The sequence below is a fragment of the Leuciscus leuciscus genome (assembly GCF_965113295.1).
Source record: "Leuciscus leuciscus genome assembly, chromosome: 2".
In the NCBI taxonomy this organism is placed as follows: domain Eukaryota; kingdom Metazoa; phylum Chordata; class Actinopteri; order Cypriniformes; family Leuciscidae; genus Leuciscus; species Leuciscus leuciscus.
Window position 1 is genome coordinate 58,732,526 of NC_138726.1, and position 20,984 is coordinate 58,753,509.

General features: G+C 40.0%; 1 protein-coding gene and 2 long non-coding RNA genes across 7 annotated transcripts; 1 reads left to right on the forward strand and 2 right to left on the reverse strand.

Annotated features, from left to right (window-relative positions):
• The first annotated feature begins 301 nt into the window (after positions 1–301).
• Positions 302–13,877, forward strand: LOC309492492 (heterogeneous nuclear ribonucleoprotein C-like). Of its 5 annotated transcripts, none has more exons than XM_082161503.1 (11): positions 302–438; positions 2,370–2,403; positions 3,880–3,924; positions 6,071–6,336; positions 7,063–7,135; positions 7,223–7,270; positions 7,459–7,482; positions 7,743–7,900; positions 9,594–9,707; positions 11,274–11,392; positions 12,288–13,877. In XM_082161503.1, the coding sequence occupies exons 3-11, from the start codon at positions 3,920–3,922 to the stop codon at positions 12,387–12,389; spliced, it is 909 nt and encodes a 302-aa protein (XP_082017629.1). In that variant the 5' UTR covers positions 302–438; positions 2,370–2,403; positions 3,880–3,919; the 3' UTR covers positions 12,390–13,877. The 5 variants fall into 5 exon arrangements, with proteins under 5 accessions (XP_082017629.1, XP_082017632.1, XP_082017630.1 ...); XM_082161506.1 differs by having other exon boundaries at positions 6,071–6,207; XM_082161504.1 differs by lacking the exon at positions 7,459–7,482.
• On the reverse strand, positions 969–2,363 carry LOC309492579. The gene is made up of 2 exons (XR_014203603.1): positions 1,459–2,363; positions 969–1,420 (listed from the first exon to the last, which is right to left on the reverse strand). It is a non-coding gene; the product is annotated as an uncharacterized lncRNA (long non-coding RNA).
• Positions 13,878–15,375: 1,498 nt separating the features above from the next.
• On the reverse strand, positions 15,376–18,529 carry LOC309492576. Its single transcript, XR_014203600.1, has 2 exons — positions 18,363–18,529; positions 15,376–17,052 (listed from the first exon to the last, which is right to left on the reverse strand). It is a non-coding gene; the product is annotated as an uncharacterized lncRNA (long non-coding RNA).
• Between the last annotated feature and the right edge of the window lie 2,455 nt (positions 18,530–20,984).

The following is a 20,984-nucleotide window of genomic DNA, read 5'->3' on the forward strand; positions in this document are numbered from 1 at the left end:
GGTTTACCATAGTACATTTTTGTTTCGTGAATAACTTTATTTCAAATTCAACGACCTAACTGTACGAAAGCTTTCCATTTAATTTATAAATGAGATGAATGCTTTTGTAAAGCGATTAGTGCTGCTCCGAGGGGAGGTTGCTTGCTAACCAAATCCGGCATCAACCAATCAGACGTGCTCTTTATTTAAAAAGAAACGCGTACAAGAGAATGACGCGTAAATCCACCAATCGGTGTCATCTGTTTCTCCGGCGCGTTGAAAAGCAGCCAATGAGATTCGAGGACATGCAGAGCGGGGCGGGGCTTGTGTTCAGTGCGCATTTGCTCGACGCCATTTCGTGCACTCGTCTGGTCGGTGTCTACTGAACGAGCTGGTACGGACTGTATCCACAAAACAGTACAGCACCGAATTTTAATCATTTTTAGTCTTAAACTCCCGGTGAGTATTTTGATTCGAGAGATTTTTGTCACTTTTTATTTTTGACTGACTTTGAACTATCTTTGGAGAATTTTTGTGGTTTTTATTTTTTATTTTTAATGCATTTTTCTGGTCATTTTCTGCTTGGCTTTGGTGGCGTACATTTTGTGATGCCGTGGTAGAGCAGTGGAAAAAAAGAGAGAGAAAAAAAACATATGCTTTGAGAGGACCGCACCATTTTATTTTTATTTTTCAAAGTAGGAGTTATTTTTCACCCCATTTTTTGCAGGACTACTGCTAGAGCAGCTGGTTTATTTGTTTTTTTGAAGTTATTGTGGAGGAAATGTCTCATGGACCGGTGGTTGTGTTTTCAAGATGGGGTCGTTTTTCCCTCCATGTCCTGGATTCAGAATATTTATCATGTTTTAAGACCATTTTTAAGATGACAGACTGTTTCCCCCCAACACGAGTAGACTATTTTTATTCAGCTGTAGACATTTGGACTGAGCGTGTCCTTTTTAATACGGTTATTTGGGCGTTATTTTTGCTCCTATTTTTGAGGGTCGTTGCGTTCCAGAATCGTGTCGATTGAATTTTCAGGCGCCGTTTTTGCAGGTTTTGATTTGTTTCAGCACTTTTAATGGACTGAGAAAACACGTTTTCTGCCTCATGCAATTATCTATTTCAAAGCATGGACCATTTGAACACTTTTTACATTGCATCCAAGGTCTATGCGAAATCATGTAAACGGTCAATCTTTCCATTAAAAGTACATCAAGAATGATAATTGAGCTTGGTTGCATTACTATTTATTTAATAAATGTTTCAAGAAGTGGGCCAAAATCAGTATTTCTGCCTTCGCTCATGTGCTCAACTGCCCCATGCTGCATAGATCTATTCAATTAGATATTACATCATATCTGTGTGTAATCCAAAATTTCAGCCCATGAAGAAGCTCTTGTTGAATGTCTTGATATGAAAATTATATTTATGTCCTCCCTCCCTCCCAACACACACACACACACACACACACACACACACACACACACACACACACACACACACACACTTTGTCGTGTAAGACTTCAATGCAATATCACATTTGAAAGTGGTTAAATTTGTTTTATTTCTGTGCTTGATATAGATTATACAAGTATTTGTCATTTGTTTTGGTAAATGAGTAGGCCTATCTTATATGAGTATAGAGTGCACCAAATCATGTTTATCACTTGGCACACATCAGCATCATACTCCAGCTAAAACTGGTTTTGCTTTTATCAATAATGTATGTGTAGATCAGGGGTTCCCAAACATGCGAATCATACACACCCCGAGATATTGGGTATGAATAACCAGCCTGTCCACCACTTTCATTACATTTGGTTTATTTTATTATCTCAATAGTGTTTTATTATTTCTCTCAAGAATATGTTGTACAATTATTTATATATTTGATTTGATTATGGAATGTGGAGGGAGGAATTACATTGTTTATATTGTAATTGAATCAGTTTCTCTCTCTGCTTTATCACAAGAAACAAGTGTTGTAATGTGACTGCAAAGACAGGATTACTACAACTTTAAACAGTGTTGTTTAATGACATGGGATTGATTCAGTGTTATCTTTGACTAAATTAGATTTTTCACAGAACTTGTGACCCACACTTTGGGAAACCCTGGTCTAGACTCATGATGTCTTTGTATAGACTACAACACACATGTTCTTTAAATTCATGAAGGTCACACTTTCATAATCAAGTCCACATTTTACACCAAATTTGTCTTGAAGATGGATTAGCCCTATCGTGTAGGCTAGACTTCAGGTCGGTCAGCCCAGTGCACTCAATTGGTTAAAAAACAAAACAAAAAAACATTCCCCTTTCTTTAGTGATCTAAAAGGGGCACATCTCAGATGTTCATTTCTGATTTTATTCATTTTGCTTTTTTTGTAGTTTTTGAGGCAGCTTTTTTGACCCACGTCAATCCGTAAGTTGGTTTTACTTTATTCTCCACTTCCGCACCAATCTTCCTGAAAAGTGTGCAGACTAGACTCCCGTTTGTTGTGTGTAGCCTTTACTTGCTTTCGTCACCTTTTAAATCTGCCATAGTTTAAAAAATACTTTATAAATAGTGGATAGACCTGTGCATTTTTGTTTATTTAGTTCAATTAGAGACATTTTCATAGTCTGAATTAGCTTAAGCAAACAAGCTAGCACAACACTAAACCAAAGACACACTGTTTTTCTGAGCAACACTTAGAGAGAATCCCAACATTTGATACTGAGGTCTTTTGAATTTGTGGTAGTGTACTATATAGAGGACAATTGCAAGTTTACGTCTACCTTTTTCTTCATTTCATGTCGTTTAAAAACATATTTTCTGTCTTTCACCGCCCCCATACAAGTGCAAAGATGAGTCTTCAGCATGTTGGCTGCCATGATAGATGCTTCAAGAACAATATTTAAAATTCACATTTTAAATTCATTGATTTCCCAAGAACTTTCATGCTGAAATGCACACATTTACACCATTGCATCTTCATTTGTCAGGGGTGAAAACACTGTATTTACTGTATTATCATTTGGTCTTGAGTCTTGGCTTTATACAGTCATGCTTTGCTATTGAGACATTAATCCTTAAATACCCACATTTCCACCATTGAGAAAACAATATTGTCTTCATTACATTTTACTGTTGACAATTTAATATTAAGACATTGAAATGGTCTTCATTCTCAAATTCCTTGAGGAAACACAAGGGCACATTTATACAGTAATGTTAATATGCAACTTATTACCAATTACAGGTCCAAATTTCCCTAAATTCATGTGTATTTTCCAACTATCTATCATGGAGCCTGAGGAGAATTTGAGTTTTTCATTTGCACAGACCTCTGACTCTCTTTGGCCTTAAACTTTCATCTTTATAATACTGAAATTTCCTACAGACACACTGATATTCATCTCTTTGTGTTCAGTGGTCTGTAATGCAGATTAATGGTGTGTCTTAAGCTGTGCCGAGGGCATCACTTGATAGGCATCTTTTAATCTCCTTTGGCGGCTGTTTCAAAGGGTTTTTTCTTTTTTCATTAGCGCAGGATTTGATGCGTCATTTCGTCACGTGGCTAAGCACACTTTTGACATTTCTCCTCTAAATTAAAAGGGTTTTAGTTTGGGATTGAGTGGGTTTAAATAACACAGATGAGATGGCTGTTCTGTTTCACTTGGGATATCTGTCTGGATTTCATTTTCTTTGCCTCAAGTTTTGTACACCAACCACTGGGTGGCAGCAGCCGAACACTAGACTGCGTGTTTGACCTTGGGAAAGTGTTAAAATTGGTGTGACGTCTGTTTAAAGTGCGGTGGGTTACATCACCCACCCACACAGTACGACCTTCACCCACAATGCACTGCTGAGCAGCAGCTCAATGGTGTCCAATAACAACCCTCTTCTCTCCAACAGAATCAGGCAGACAGACGACTCGACCTGAATTACAGACAAAATGGAGTGAGTTCTGACTATTCAACCCCCAACATCCCCCTCAGCACTCTTAAATCTCTCAATGTGAACGTTATGTGGCGGTCTAAGCGTCCAAAGATATTTCCAAACACCAGTTTGCCGCTCTAACGTGCCATAAGCATTGAAAATGATCCACACACATAGTGCTTCTTAAAACCAGATACATTTTAAAGACACTTCCATGCATATTACTCTTCATCAAACCCATAAACAAAGCAAAGCGATAATAAAACACCTGGATGATTAGTTTCACTTCTGCTTTTTTAGTTTGCATGCAATATCTAAAGTCAGCCCATAAATATCTACGTTACTCGCCCAGTCCTGGTGTGTGAAGATATGAACACCATCGCCCAACAAACTGCATAAACTATAACATCCAAGCCCTTCTAGTTGATATGTGAATCTTCTGATTTCAAATGTACACCTAAGCACATTATAGTACAGGAAAGCTTCATATTTGGCTGCTGTGGCTCTGATTTTAAGCATACTAGTTGATATAACTTATGAAACCAATGTGAATTATGATGCTTAAACATTTGATCTTGATTGTTACAAACTGTACATACATCTTGGAAATGTTTGTTCCTATCCCAAATGTCTTGTTTTCTGGTAGTAATAACAATGGACCAATTGAAAATGCAAATAGATCTGGACTGTAATCTTCATGTGGTTCTGTAAGAATTCATTTAAAGTCAACATGAAACCAAAATGGCCACATTTACTCAATAATAATGTGTTTCTGGTCTTATTTGAGCGATTTGACTGCATGTTATCATTGAAGTAAAATGGGTTGCGAATGCCGTTTCATGTTGACATGAACACTAACTCCAGAACTGATCCGATCTCACTAGCTGGTTTCCATCCACTTATTTTTGAGAATTTTGGGATATTGCATAAAAAAAAAAATCTTTAAATAGGCTTTAAGTATGTACTTTTGTATCAGATAAGAAGACATGCGCATGAACTATTATGAGAAACAACAAAACACTCTGACTTTGATCAGATAACTGGACTAACCAGCAGACCAATCTCATTACACAGCATCTCAAATGTTGTTTTAGAGTATGTTTACTTGACAACAACGTACTAAAAATGGTAGTTTTTCCTTTGTGTTTGTCAAACGATGTCAAAACTATCCCCGTTCACACGGATCCTCGAAAACGACTAAAAACGCTGTATTCTGCTGCCATGTGGCGATGTCATTTAGTAAAGAAACACTACGCGCCTATAGACTAAGCGTAATACGCATGACGTCACCGTTTTCACAAATTCGTGTTTTTGTAGTTTACACAGAGATGATTACGGTATAGTTTTCTAAAGTTTGTGTTTTCAGTGCCCCAAAACTTCGTTGTTGTGTAAATGAAGGGCCAAAACACACAAAGTTTTCCATTTTTAGTTGAAAACGGTGTCGTGTAAACGGCCCCTCAATCATTCTGAAATGCCTGCGCTAAAGTCTGTCGTCAAAATGATTTGGTTTAATTCCCTCCCAGAACGCTCTCAGACGGTTGAGTTCCCAAACATCAGGCATCCGAACTCGAGAGAGGACATGAGGCTTCCCCGGTTGCAGCAACTTCCTTTTTATTATTGTTACTTTGCATAAGTTTGGTGAATTTGTTCTCATGAACACATGGGATGGAAAGTGTTTTAGGCGATATTCCAAATTTAGGCTACGCTTACACGACAACGAGATGCATAACTGAGAAGTTTTTCCTTTGAGTTTTCCGTGTACAGACGACGCCATTGTCAAATCGATCCCCATTCACACTGATCCGTAAAAAACGGCTGTATTCTGCTGCCAGGCCAGTAGATGGCGATGAAGCACTATAGACTGAACACGTGATACGCATGTGCATGACGTCATCGTTTTAAGAGATTCACGTTTTTGTTGTTTACACGGAGACCGTTTTCAAAACTTTGCGTTTTCAGGCGCACAAAACGCCGTTGTCGTGTAAACGAACGGCCAAAACGCATAAAAATCTTTACATTTTTAGTTGAAAATGGTTAAATTCGCAACTTTGGATGGAAACAGCTACTGTGGCCATTAGTGTTGTTATCGACAAGCTAATTTCTCGTTTTTCTTTCCCGTCTTTGTCAATCTTCTGCACACCCCTTCCATTCCTCTCTTTTCGCCCAGACATTCCCCCACAACCAGCAGCCTGATGGCCAGTAACGTCACCAACAAGACGGATCCGCGCTCGCTGAACTCCCGGGTCTTCATCGGGAACCTCAACACCATGCTGGTGACCAAGGCTGATGTGGAGGCCATCTTCAGTAAGTACGGGAAGATTGTGGGCTGCTCCGTGCACAAAGGCTTCGCGTTCGTCCAATACGCCAATGAGAGGAACGCCAGAGCGGCGGTCGGCGGGGAAGACGGGAGGATGATCGTCGGACAGGTGCTCGGTAAGTATATTTCAAATCAGCAACTAAATCTGATATTAACAGTCCCATAAAAGCGTACATTTAGTTGCTGATTTGAAATATGTCAATTAAATGTGAATTTGGCCAACAGTTTGAGTATTTCCCCATTTCAGTCATTGGGAAATCTCACAAATTCCCACTGAAAATCAAAAGAATAAGAATTATACTTTTCTTAAAGTAAAGCAAACATTTTTGGAATATTAAGTTTTGCATTCTGACACAAAATCTGATATTAACAGTCCCATAAAAGCGTACATTTAGTTGCTGATTTGAAATATGTCAATTAAATGTGAATTTGGCAAGTAGTTTTCGAGACTTCAGTATTTCCCCATTTCAGTCATTGGGAAATCTCACACAAATGTCCACTGAAAATAAAAAAAATACGAATTATATTTTCCTTAAAGTAAAGCCTAATGCAAAATCTCAAGAATAGGCTTTATGGCTATTTTTTTTTTTTGGGTGGAAGCACATTTTACAATAGCATAAGTAAAAAAAAACAAAATGCAATTTCTATGATCCCTCTTACTTTTAAAAGTATAAACATTCTGCCAAACCGTACCGGTAGCATTGAAAGATGTTTTACATGCATGTTAAATGTCTACATGCATGAGCACCTCATGTTTACGGTTACATTCATTCATTTAGCAGACGCTTTCATCCAAATCGACTTGTCCTGTGGTTTAATGTTTAATCTTTCTGCTTTTTTAGATATTAATCTGGCTGGTGAGCCGAAACCTCATCGGTCAAAGACTATTAAACGCTCTGCAGGAGATATGTACAGGTTTGCATTTCATATAATTTTTCTATTTTAAAACGTTATATAGTTTGTGTAGAAGTTTTGTTAATTCTTTGCCTTCTCCCCCCACAGTCCTTCGTTTGATCTGGACTACGACTTTCAGAGAGATTACTATGACAGGTGAGCGCTCGCTCTTGAAAGATTCATGCATGGTTAAACTCATCAAATGCTTTTTTCATTATTCATTAAAGGCTTTTAAAGGGGTCATCGAGTGCCCATTTTTCACAAGTTTGTATGTTACTTTTGGGTCTTCATGTAAAGTTTGTAACACACTTTTTTTGTTTTGTTTTTTCCCTCCTCAAAAACAGCCCTGTTCACAGCGACCCGTTACGGTGCGTCTCTTTAAATGATATGAGCAACTGCATATTATCACATTGCTCAGAAAATCCAAAACAGCTTGATTATTGAGTGTTTAGGCTTTTTGGGGATTAAAAAATAAGATTTTACATTTAAGATTTACATTTATATGCAAACACCATAAAAAAATGAATTTTGCATCCGATGACCCCTTTAATGTCTGTCTAAAGTGGGATTTGACGGAGTGCATGATTCCCGGAGCGTGTGTGTTACTCTGAGCATGTGTGTGTTTCAGGATGTACTCGTACCCGTCGCGTGTCCCCCCGCCTCCCCCTCCCCCACTGTCGCGAGCGGTGATCCCGTCCAAGCGCGCGCGAGTGAGCGTCAGCGGCGGCAGTCGCAGGACCAAGAGCAGCTTCTCCTCCAAGAGCAGCCAGCGCACCTCCCGCACCAGTGAGAGCTTTCCCTTTATACTCACTCTTTATTCCTCAGGGGTCCTACACAGTTTTGAAAAAAAAATAATATATATTTTTCCGATAGTCCACTTTAGACGTTCCACTGACTATAAGTAATTTTGCAACTACATGTCAACTAATGCCGAGTTCACACCGCACGATTTTCGTCAGTAGTCGGGTCACTGTTCTTTTCAACACTGTGTGACTATCTGGGGTAACACTCAGCTTCTGCTGTGTGTGTTCACACTGAACGATGGATCGGCGACAGGAGGTTTCACACTCTGACTTTACAAAAGAAAGATTAGCCGACCACTCTGTTCCGCAAACTACGTTTCACAACCAAACACACGCGAGAAGTGATAAGGAAATAATGCAAGATCACGCGTGCGAGTTCTCGCGTGAGACTGAAATTATTAAAAATGATAGCCTGCAAGAAGGCTTGCGATCCAAATTGCCTGTGCGCTGATTTGCAGCGAAAAGAAGAAAAAACGGTTTATGCAGAAGGGAATGTTGGGGAGACGAGAGCAAGGATTGTGTGTTCTGCAAAGAGAGTTGGGGGTAAATAAATAATTTAGCAATGTGCTGCTGGTCAAGCAAATGTTTGTGCTTTGTTTCTGTTTGATATCACTGTAAATAAACCTATTAAAATACTGATATTGTGGTCTATAACTCCTCCCCGAACTCCCCGCTGTCCTGTATCTCGCTCTCTCATTGGCTGTAGGTCTTCGCCGATGTAGTCTTCAGTCAGAACACATTCGCACAGCAGGATTGTGAATCGCCGACAGCTCCAGATATTTCACAAGCCAAATATCTCACGGGCGTCTGCGATTCTCTCAGATCGCGTCTTTGATCATTCATACTGCGTGATTGTCACTCGCGTGAACGAGCAGCGATTTGACTATGATTTAGGGCATTTGTCGGCGATACACAAAACCTGTCGGCGAGTGAAAATCAGGCCTAAAATCGTTCAGTGTGAACTCAGCATTACGGTCATTAGACTGTTAGGTTAGGGTTAGATATTAAGGTTCGGGTTTGGAGAATAAGTTGACTTGTAGTTGCCAAGTTACTTATAGTCAGTAGAATATCTGTTGGGGGACCAACACAATAGTGTTAGCAGATATTAGGCATACTGATACTCTAATGACAGTTGACGTTGTTGCAAAGTTACTTATAGATCGTAGAATGTATAAAGTGGACTATCCAAATACATTTTTAATATAATGTCTGGATAAGTATGGAAAACATTTTTGTGTTTCCATAGGCTATTGCCCCAATTTAGTTTTCTAAAAACATAAATGTATCATATAAGCAAAGTGTTTTCCTGGGTCTTGAGTTTAGGGGCTTTTGCACCGGTTAGTTCTAGGAACTTACGGGCTAAACACAACACCGTTTTCAACTAAAAACATAAAAAAATGTGTGTGTTTTGGCCGTTCGTTTACACGACTAGGACAGCGAGAGCTTTCCCATGCTGGATTCTCCCTTTTTTACACTCCCCTCTTTAATCACAGGAATACATTACACTTTACTATATATTCACATTGAAAACGGTGGTTTTAAATTAATGTTTTATAGATCTAATATATGTAGCCTCTGTGTTTTGGAGCTTCTTTAAAAACATTTAAGGAATCTTGCTGACCCCAAACAGTAGTATACATTTGGGCTAATAAGCGTGTGTGTGTGTGCGTGCGCAGTGAGAACTGATGATCTACAAACCATTAAGAAGGAACTGACTCAGATTAAACACAAAGTGGATTATCTGCTGGAGAGCCTGGAGCGCATGGAGAGAGACCACAGCAAGAAATCAGGTACGGGCCAGTACATATACTCGCTTCTAATGGCACAAGTTTATATTTACAATTCTGGTTTGTGGTGCAAAAATGACCACCTTTTCATATGGGTGGGCCATCTGGCGATTTAATATGACAGTTGATGGACCCCATTGACATCCAAAAATAATATGGAAGTCAATGGGGTCCTTCAACTGTTTGGTTATAAACATTATTATTCAAAATATCATCTTTTGTGTTCAGCAGAAGAAAAAACTCATACAGGATTGAAACAACTTGAGGGTGAATAAATGATGACAGAATTTACATTTTCAAGTGAACTATTTCTTTAACGTCCAAATCAGTTCAAATCATGTAACGTGACTGTCGTTTATTTTAAAGAGTTATTAAAAGCGCATTAAACTGCAAAAGAGACTGATCCCTACGAGCTTTTTTTGCGAGACAGAGAGAAATACAGACGGGCAAAAGTATACTTGGGGTTTGTAAGACTTGCATCTAAACGGTCAAATATACACAAAAATATGTCGGACTTGGCCGAGTCCGTCTTGGCGTGTGTTTACGTAAAGCCAATCAGTTTTGTCTTAAGTTGGGAAAGAAATCGGATGCATGTCATTATATTAGATCCATGCATTTGGTCTTAAAGCCTCATGAAATACCTCCTGCTGTCTGTCATTAATGTCCAAGACAAAATCACTCGCTGCTCTTGACTGAATAACTAGTAGATTTAATAAGAATCAATGTATATTTAAGCTTATACAGTGATGCCTATGCAGTGTGTTTAAAGGGTTAGTTCTCCCAAAAATGTAAATTCTGTCAGTAATTACTCGCCCCCATGTTGTTCCAACCCCCGTAAGACTTTCGTTCATCTTCAGAACACAGATTAAGATGTTTCTGATGAAATCTGAGAGCTGGATCACTCCTTCATAGGCTTCTAGGCAATTTCATTCTGCCGGCCCAGAAAAGTTAGTAAAAACATTGTTAAAATAGTCCAAGTGACTACAGTGGCTCAACCTTTTGTGCGCAAAAACAAACAAAAATAACGACTTTATTCAACTATTGATTTAGTGTGGGCCTCTGAGTGAGTTCACGAGAGTCACGAACGCATGCGCGAGAACTGAGAAGATGACGCTGATGGGTCTCAATGCCGTGTTTAAAACGGTTCTAAAGTGTGCATTTCCTGGATGTCCGAATCATGAGAAACCAACGAGAAAACGTAATAGTGCCTTACCAGTGCCGCCAAATGAATGGCTCACCTTTCACACTTTCCCATCAAATGATCGTGAGCGTCATCTCAGTTCTCGCGCATGCGTCGCGGTGCTCTCTCGTGAACTCGCGTCACACACCCACACAGAAGAAAATCAATAGGTGAACTAACCCCTTAACTCTTGGTTTAATGACTATTGTGAAAACTGATGGTTTAATGCAATACTGTGTGTTCCAGTCTGGATATTCCCGGTAGCACATCTAAAAATTGGGAAGATCGTGATTCATATAATGGATTTAGATCGTTATAAGATCGTGATATGACATTTTGAAAAGATTGACCGCTCCTACTTTACACAATCACTGATTATTTCTGCGCAGATGTGAAGGGCGCTAAACCAGAGGAGGTTTCCCCACAGCACTCCAGCGGGAAGAAGGAGCGCGAGAGCACGGATATGAACGACTACGAGGACGAGGGAGACCTGCTGGAGGAAGAGGAGGTGAGAGAACCAGAAACAGCAGAGAGAAGTCTAGTCGACTCGCCGTTAGTCGACCAACATTTGTAATAAGTCGTTTAGTCGCAGAGTAAATTAGATATTAGTCGCAAATCACGCAGGCTGTAACAGACAGATCTTTAACGGCAGGAAATCCAATCATTCGCTTATCATTTATCGACCTCAAAAATGGCTTATCACTTGAAACACGCAAGTAGGAGCACTTTACAAGCCTGCTAGATAAATATAAATAAGTATAATAAATATACCCGAGACGCATATTGAAGCGTTTGTGTGGAGAGCTCTTACTGCATGACATACTGGCGCCGGTGCCATCAGTTTAACTTAACATACTCCGTCATTTTTGGTCATACAGTAAAGAGTAATGCAAACTGTGAAGGGTCTTTTATTTTTGTAAAAAATAATGGCGCTTTGTTGATTCGGTCTTAAATGAACCGAGCCTATACTTGCCTCACAGACATGAGAAAAATATTTATAGAAAGCCTGACATTTTTACATTTCAATGAACAAATATTCTTAGACTATGTAATCCGTATGAAACGTCGACTTAATCTCTGCAGCCGAAAACACATTACCAATAAATGATTAAAATGTTAAGACGTCTCAATCTGTTTTTTTTCCCACGACACATTCATAATCATTGTTTGCCGTTGCGCTGTGGCAAGCCTTATGTGTTGCATGTGATTGCTGATTAGGCTATACGTATTTTATATTGGCAATTAAAGGCGCATTATGATTCATTGCTTATTAATATAAGCGCACGATTAGTCGACTAATGTCTTAAATGAACTAGTCGACTAGAAAAGTCTTTAGTCGAGGGCAGACATAGAGAAATCCCATATCGCCTCGCTCGTATTCACTCTGCATTTGGTGTGTGCAGATCAAGAGTCGAGGAAGAGAGGATGATGACGAGGAGGAAGAGGAGGGCGAGCAGGAGGAAGGAGAGGACGATGGAGACAGCGCCAACGGAGACAACTCTTAAACGCCACAGACACGGACACACATGCATGCTCGCCGTGAGATATAGAGTAGATCCTCTGACCCTTAATGCACAGCTGAAGTTTCATTTCATAAGTCCAGAACGATTTCGAAGACTCCGTGGATCATGATAGTGAATCTCTGCTTGATAAATGACACTTTTAGACTGATCAATCGCATGATTGCAACTACCTTACTCTGAGATCCTCGCATTACAAAACAGCCAGATGGTAAGCTTTCTGCTTTAGGGTCGATGCTTGTGGCGGTTTATCTCCAACATTGACATTAATGCACAAGTTTGCAGCAAACTTACCATGTCCAGCTGTTTTAAGACTGGCGTCCTGAAAGCTCGAGTGTGTTTGCGTGAGATTTGGAGGAGGAGCTACTGAGCTAGATGTTTTATGATTGGATTTTTAACAGATGGTTATAGGTTGTGAGTAGCTGAAGGTTAGAGCAACAACAAAACCAAAAAAACTAGTTTTGTGGAATAAACCGCTTAGTTTCTCGATACAAATCAACATCCTAAAACAACTAATGTTGGTATACTTGATGGGACAGTGGTTTAGTGATTGACAAATTGATAGGGCCAATCAGAATGCATCATATTTAGATATTAGAGATCTTAAAGAGACACTAACATGTATTTTGTACCTTATCAATATGTTTGGCGCTAACCGTATTCTGCCAGTACAAACAAATTGGATTGTGAAACCTTGAAGGCAATTGCGTTCCCACTTCAGAACACGTTCAGGTCCTTCTGTTTTTTTGTTTTTAAAGTCTTCGACCACTGCGTTAGTTAGTGATGATAACAGTGGCTTGAGTTTGAGGTCATTCACATTTTTAAGCCAGCCTGTGCAGAAAGATAATGCGTTTAATACCCAAGAACGTCTTTTTTCTCCAATGCTTTTCATGGTTCTTGTGGTTGTGAAACCCTTCAGTCCAGATCCTAAAAGCACTGTTCATCGTAGTCCTCTTTCCCAACACACACTAGACAATTAACTGATTGGTTTGGCTCATATTAGTCTCAAATGACTCTCCCGAAGCTCTTGATGGACCCTGAACTCATGCAGTAGGTGAAGTTGAGTTCAATCGTGTGTGTGTGTGTGTGTGTGTGTGTGTGTGTGTGTGTGTGTTTGTGTGTGTGTTGGTTCAAGCTCAACAATGTTCCTCTAGGACTTGTTTTGGGAGTAAATGTAGTACTCGTGCTGACCAGTGGGTGGCAGTGTGGCCCAGTTCTGTTATTTAACCTCTCAGAAATACTGTATGATTGAAGGAAACCTTTTTTATATATTCCATAAGGGGTCACTGAGTGCGTGAGAATAAGTTTGGATTGTACAGTCAACGTAATTTTACCTATCGGTTTGTATTTGTGTACAGTGACACTAAGGTGAGTTTGCTTCTGATAAATACCAGATGTGTTTTGTTTTCTTCATTTGTTCTGTTTGTCTTTTGTTTGGTCTGTGTATTAAGTTTCAATAAAACTACAAATGTTCATGACGTGTTTGCTGTTATTGGAGCTTATTAGACTGCTCTTTCCAATTATTAGTCTTACCAATAATGTTTCTTTTCCCCCCAACTAGTAGCCATGTAGTGTGACAAAATGCCATGTGTTTTGGATTTAATTGCATGCAGCCTAATTGCATACAAGCTGAAACCGATATTTGAGTGAGGCCTTCAATCGTATTGATTCACTTTAGGGAAACGATTTGCTTCATTTCAATGAACTAATTAAAAGAGACACTGATTAATTTGAGTCATTTAATGGCGTTCCTAGTAGACGCTGCACTTTATAATCTTTCTGGATGGTGAGTTTATTACTGCTGATTTCTTTTGGGCTTTTGGTTTTCTTGTTTTATTAGATCTGGTGTAAATTTGTGTTTGTTTGCTGTCGCCCGAAATGAAATCTCATTGTTTTAAGGCAGCAAACTGCTTTTCAGAAGAACCTGACTGACGTTAAAGCAGCCTGGCATTACAGTTTCAGAGCTTCTTCAACGTTGCGATTGGTTTTCAGTTCTTCTTTTGAGAACCCTTTGCAATTTGTTGCATGCAATTGAATGTTTAAGAAACAGATGTGAGTTGTGTAATGAAGTTAAGACTAGATTCAGACAAACACGTCTAGACTAGCCTTTTTTTTGTTTTCTTTTTTTAAATGTTTTTTAGCCTTTTACCACCTTCTACATTCATCTCTCAATCTGTCTGTCGCTGCAAAATTAGAGGACCTGTTAAAACACAACCCAAACCGCTCGAAACACTTCTGTTTAGGCCTCAGGAGCCTGTATAAGTGTTGACCCAAAATGTTCCTGGCTGATGTACAACCACAGTATCAGATGAAGGATTTACATGTTGCTCCAATGTTCTTTCATGAATGCCAAAAGTATGTTTGACAAGCACTGATTGGCTGAATCTGGAATCGCCCCCCTATACCCTCAAATAGGGCATTATTTGAGGGGACAATCATTTGTAGTGGTGTCTGAAAAAAGTGGGCATTATTTCATTCAATCCCATAATGCACCGTATTGAGTGTACAGCCGATGTACGCTCAACGGCTGTCTGAATTCCCTCATTCGTTTTCATTCTCTCCTTCAAGTGAACCGTATTAGTGGACTAACGTAGGGAATAGTGATTGAGGGTTTAGGGGGTGATTTGGGATTCAGCCATTGTATCTTTTGGTTATCTTGTTCTCATCTCAATTTTGCTAGTCAATTTTGCACCCAGTTATTCAAACCCTCTAGTGCCACAAATTGTTCAAAGTTGGTAATGGTTAAAAATGTTTTAATATCTGTTGTATTTATGCTATTCTCAACCAATTCACATACGTTTTTACTACTTGTAAGTCTGTGTAATCTTTAGGTCAGTTTTAGGCCAATCCTCAGAAATGTTCTATTTTTATAATGTTATTTTAGAACATTTATTTGGTTGAGCAGTTGTTGGGGGAATCACACATGTATTCATTATTTTTATTTATTTTTACTTTCACAAGATTTTTATACATACATACATACATATACATACATTTTTTCAATGAATTTGCATTTGCACGTTCTTTATGACCTCCTTCCTGTTAGATCACTGCGAAATTGAGCAACGTTAAACAAGACTTGTATGAAATTAACTTGCAGTTCAATTTAATTAAATTGGGATTATTTCAAGCGAATGAAGTGACTCTGTCATTCTCTCGGTGCTTTGGAAGCAGACGGACGCAGGAACAATCAAACGAATTGAGTTTGTGATGCACATCTGCTCGATTTCAGATGCGGCGACAGAACGAGGACCGATGAAATGAAGATGAAGAGAACAATTACTGCGTGAAACATGCCACAGATGGCAGGACGGCATGCCACCCGGACACGAATATTCATTAATGAAGCTCTGTGTGTGTGTGGCTGTGCGTGTGTGTGCGTGCAGCGCTTCACATCCGACGCCTCACTGCTCACGATCATTCCAGTGCAGTGATCTCTCGCTCTCTCTGTCTCTCTCTCTCTCTCTCCTCCCCTGTTGGCCTCTCTGCCTTATCTCTTCTCTTTTGCATCCTTTATTCTCCAGACTATCTACATGTCTGTCTTTACTCATTTAGCTCATGCTTTTATCCAAAGCGACTTACAAATGAAAGCAATAGAAGCAATCAAACCAACAATAGGGCAACAATATGCAAGTGCTGTGACTATTGCCAGTTATCTAGCACAGCACACGAAGCAAAGGTTTTTTGAATTTTTTATTTATTTTTATGAATGTATAGTGCCCAGTGTGTGTGTGTATATGTATATAAAGTTACTGTTTTGGATTTAAATAGGCAAATGCTTAAGTGTCAATGGAAATAACATCATACGTTTTGATGTTTGGTCAAGATCTTATATTGACAATGCAAGAGTCCAGCACTCTGTAAAGTCTCTTCCAGCACATCCCAACGACTTTCAATCCCAATTAATGTGTGAAAATGATTCTTCATGCTCCTCCCAACCATTCTTTCACAATTTGAGCCTGATGAATCTTAACATTGTCATCCTGGAATATGGCCATGATGTGTCTTCCTACTCCATTAATTAGGTTGAATAACTTGCCAAACATATAACATCCTAGAACGATAATAATCACTACTGAAGTAGTGAGTTTAGGTATAGAGGAGCAGGGCCAGTGGTTGTTCTGTAGTCAAACATCAGTGCCTTTAATTTGATGTGAGCGGCAATTGTCAGCCAGTGCAAGATTGTGAGGAGATGTGTGACGTGCATCTCTTTGGTTCATTAAAGACCACCCTAGCTGCAGCGTCTGGATCAGTTGCAGAGGTTTGAAAGTGCAAGCTGGAAGACCAGCCAGGTGAGCAATACAATAGTCCAGTCTGGAGAGAACAAGCGCTTGAACAAGGAGTTGTGTAGCTCTGATAGGAAGGGCCTGATCCTGTGTTGTGTAAGGCAAATCTGCAGGACTGGGCAGTTACAGCAATGTGATCCATAAAGTTCAACTGATCATCAATCACTTCTCCAAGGTTCCTGGCTGTCCTGGATTGAGTTATGGATGACAAAACTAGCTGAATGGTGAAGTTGTGATGAAGTGTTGGGGGTTGGCCGAGACCACAAGCAGCTCTGTCTTCACAAGGTTTAGTTGAAGGTGGTGGTTCTTCATCCTGCAAGAAATGTCTGTCAGACAGGCTGAGATGCGAGCCGTCTGATCATCTGGTTGGAATGAGAGGTAGAGTTGTGTGTCGTCAGCATAACAGTGATAGGAAAAACAATATTTCTAAATGAGAGCTCCTAATGGTGTCATGTAGATGGATAAGAGAAGCGGTCCCAGCACTGAGCCCTGAGGCACTCCAGTAGCTAGATGTTGTGACTTAAGCCGCGTTTCCACCAAAATTACCCAGAACAATTTGTACCAGGAACTTTTTTCCCAGGAACTTTTTTTGCCCCAGACCGGTTGCTTTCTGCGTTTACACCGCGGTCTAAAGTACCGGGAAGGTAAACTGCGCGCAACTGCTCCTCCCAGTCTGCGACGGACAGTAATCAGTTGCGCCACATTTATAATAAGTATGGAGGAGATTCAAACTGTGCTGCAGTTATGTATTGGTTTACTTACGAGGTAATTAACAAAACAAAATAGACGAGCACTGATACTAAAGCGTGTTCAGAAAGCTCGTATGCGTATAAAATTAGACAACGTATGTTATCAGTTATTGTGAGATGCCTGGGACGAACGCGCAAAAAAATGTCCTCTTTCACAAATACGCTTAAAAAAAAGCCTGAACCCGGTCTATCAATCATAAATAGTGACAGTCTTGTAAATAGTTGTTTGTTACTAACCTCAAAGTGCTATTTCAATCCTGTTATAGTGAATTTGTAACATGGTTTGGAGTGCCTTGCAATAGATGACAATGTGTAAACATAATGACTTAACAATAAAAGCTGTGGCAGAAAAGAGACGAGCACTGATAAAGCGTGTTCAGTAAGCTCGTAATGCTAACGTTAGATATCAAATTTGTATGTTATCAGCTATTGCGGATATTGACCGTGAGATGGCTGGGACGAACGCGCAGAAAGTTTTCTCTTCCACAAATACTCTTAATAAAGCCTGAAACTCGTCGCCAGTCCACCAGTTTTTTTTATTAAATTCCATATTTGCAGACAGACAACTCTTACTGCATGAAGCCACGACACGAACCGCAATAGATTTTTTAAAAAGGGAGGTTAAAAATAAATAAAATGCTGCGTGGAATCATCCAACCAAAATGCGGCGTGAACACAACCAATCAGCTTGTGCAGCGCACAAGTCCCACCCCTGAAAGTTCCTGAACTTTGAAAAAGTACTACCTCATGAGCAGGGACTATCGGAGGGGGAAATATTTACCCGGAACTTCATTTAGACCCTGGTTCCTGCGGTGTAAACACATTGAGTACCAGCCCAAAGTTCCTAGTTCCTGGGGAAAGTTCCTGCGGTGGAAACGCGGCTTTAGACACCTCACCCCTCCACGACACCCTAAAGGACCTACCTGAGAGGTAAGACTTGAACCATTGGAGTGCGGTTCCTGAGATGCCCTTCGTCTTGAGGAATTGGAAGGAGGATCTGGTGGTTAACTGTCTTAAAAGCAGCAGCCAGATCCAGCAAGATGAGAAGTGAATCTCAGAGCCACAATAAGAGAGCAGTCTCAGTTGAGTGTCTGCTTTTGAAACCAGACTGTTCTGTGCAAGAAAGGTAGAAGGCTTGGTTGAAAATGACTCGTTCAAGTGTTTTAGCTAAATGGATGAAGAGAAAATGGTCTGTAATTTCTAGAAGTGCTGGATTTAGAGTGGGTTTCTTAAGCAGTGGGGTTATCCGAGCCTGCTTAAATGCTGTGGGAAAGGTACCAGTGTGAAGAGAGGAGTTGATTATATGAGTGAGTGTGGATACAACTGAAGAATAAATGGCTTGAAGGAGATGAATGGGGACAGGATCAAGTTTAGAGACTTCTGCCTCTGATAGTAGAGAGAAGGAGGGGTGAATGTGTGTGTTTGCTGTTGAGATAAGTGTGTCAGTTTGTGGTGTGGAAAATTGGCCGCTGATGGTGGTTGTTTTATTAATGAAAAATGTGGCAAAGTTGTCAGCTGTTAGGGTTGATGGACAGGGAAGAGGAGCACTTAGTATCTAGTGATGAGCGCTGAATAGGGGAGGAAGTGTGGATGAGACCAAAGAGGACATGCGGGAGGGTAAGAATAGGTTACGCCGAACAGTGACCTGTGGAGGAGTGAAGGTGACATGTGAAGGGCAAGTGTTGTAAATGGTAAATTGACTGCATTTATATAGCGCTTTCAACAGACCCATGGCCACCAAATCACTTTACATATTGCCTCACATTCACCCATTCATTCCCTCATTCATACACCGACGGCGGTGTCAGCCATGCAAGGCGCCATCCAGCTCATCGGGGGCAGCTGGGGGTTAGGTGTCTTGCTTATGGACACCTTGACACTTGGTCAGATGGAACCGGGGACGGAACCACCAACCTTCCGGTTTGTAGACAACCTACATGAACCACTGCCGCCCAACTCTAACTTGTAACCCATACTCTAAATTGGATGGGTTAAATACAGAGGACACATTTAGTGCGCACACATTAGGAGCAGTGAGTAGTGAACACCATACCTGTCAACACTCCCGTTTTTCCCGGGAGTCTCCCATTTTTCACACTCGTCTCCCGACCCCCTCCCGTTTTGTTATTTCTCCCGGGAAACTCCCGTAATTTGTATGGCCCAAACCTCGTTATATGAATAATCACATCAATATATTTTTCCAAGGTTGTCCAGTTGCTAGATCTTGTATGAAACATAATCAACACATCATACAAATTTCAACCTATTTGTAAGCTCAACCTACAGCCCAGTTGTGCTGTTGATGTCAGCGCAGGGAGTAGACATGGGAAGTCGAATAAGCGTCACTGATAGAATGTGAGGAGAAGACTCAGTGGTAAATATTTAACACCATTAAAGCAGCATCTGTCTTTTCTGTCATCCTTTGGCTAGCGTTATATTATATGATCACGCTCGTATTCATGCAAATGCTTTTAAACCATTCAAGCCAAGACAAAGAGAATCTATTTATGATTTATGCAGTGCAAACTGTTTGATAACTTTATTACATTTCTGTATATTTGAAATATTCTGAAATTAACCTTGAAATTATTACATTGACATATATTAAAAACGTACGGGTTTTTTTTTGAATGGCGATTAATCGCAGAAAAAAAAAAGTAGATTAATCTAGTAAAAAATAAATAATCGAATGTATTAATAATACTAATAATACGAAACATGAATAAATCCTATTCATTTTTATTTTTATTGAAAATGATGTATTTTGATGAATATCTGTGCACTTTGTGTATTTATTTGGCCTCTGCCAAATGGTAATTATTCAGTTGAAATCAGTTCAGTGCTGTCCAGTGATCAACACACACACACACACACACACACACACACACACACACACACACACACACACACACTGCACATTCACTTGCTTAAATAACCAAAGGTCAACACTCCCACAACCACACACTGTTACAAACAGTTACACAAGTTTCTGCAATCACACTAAATCTCCAATGTTTGCCAAAGCACGGTTCTCACAGTTCAGCAAACACAAGTCTATGCAAACACACACACACTCTCTCATACATGCGTGATGTGACATGCATTTCATTCAGAGACTCTTAACGCTAACAGACACGGAGATCGACCAACCAAACCAGAAACGCAACAACACAAACACTTTGGTGCAAAAAGCACAAACACTGATGCAGCCTGGGAGATCCTTCAGGATGTTTGGGTCTCGAGGTGATTTATGTCTGAGCTACAGTGTGTTGAAATACCTGTGTGTTTCTTTGAGAAGGTCATGTGTGCAGTGCTGTTGCCTAGACAGTGTTTGTTCCTGGCCGAGAGTGTGTTTTGAGTGAGTGAGTGAGTGTGTGTTTGTTCAGTGCTGTTGGATAACATGATCTTTAGGAAGTGTGACTGCAGTGCAGTGTGTGTTTTGTGTGTGTCTGCGCATGTATGTGTGTGATCCTCTGCATTGAGCCGCTGCTGGTCTACGGATGACTTGCTAGAATGTAAATGAGAGCGAACAAAGAGCGCTTTAG

Excerpts from the sequence above, each read along its gene's own strand:
- LOC309492492 (XM_082161503.1), top strand. Across the intron at positions 7,483-7,742 it reads GTTCACAGCGACCCGTTACG|GATGTACTCGTACCCGTCGC; the intron begins GTGCGTCTCTTT and ends TGTGTGTTTCAG. Across the intron at positions 7,901-9,593 it reads CCAGCGCACCTCCCGCACCA|TGAGAACTGATGATCTACAA; the intron begins GTGAGAGCTTTC and ends GTGCGTGCGCAG.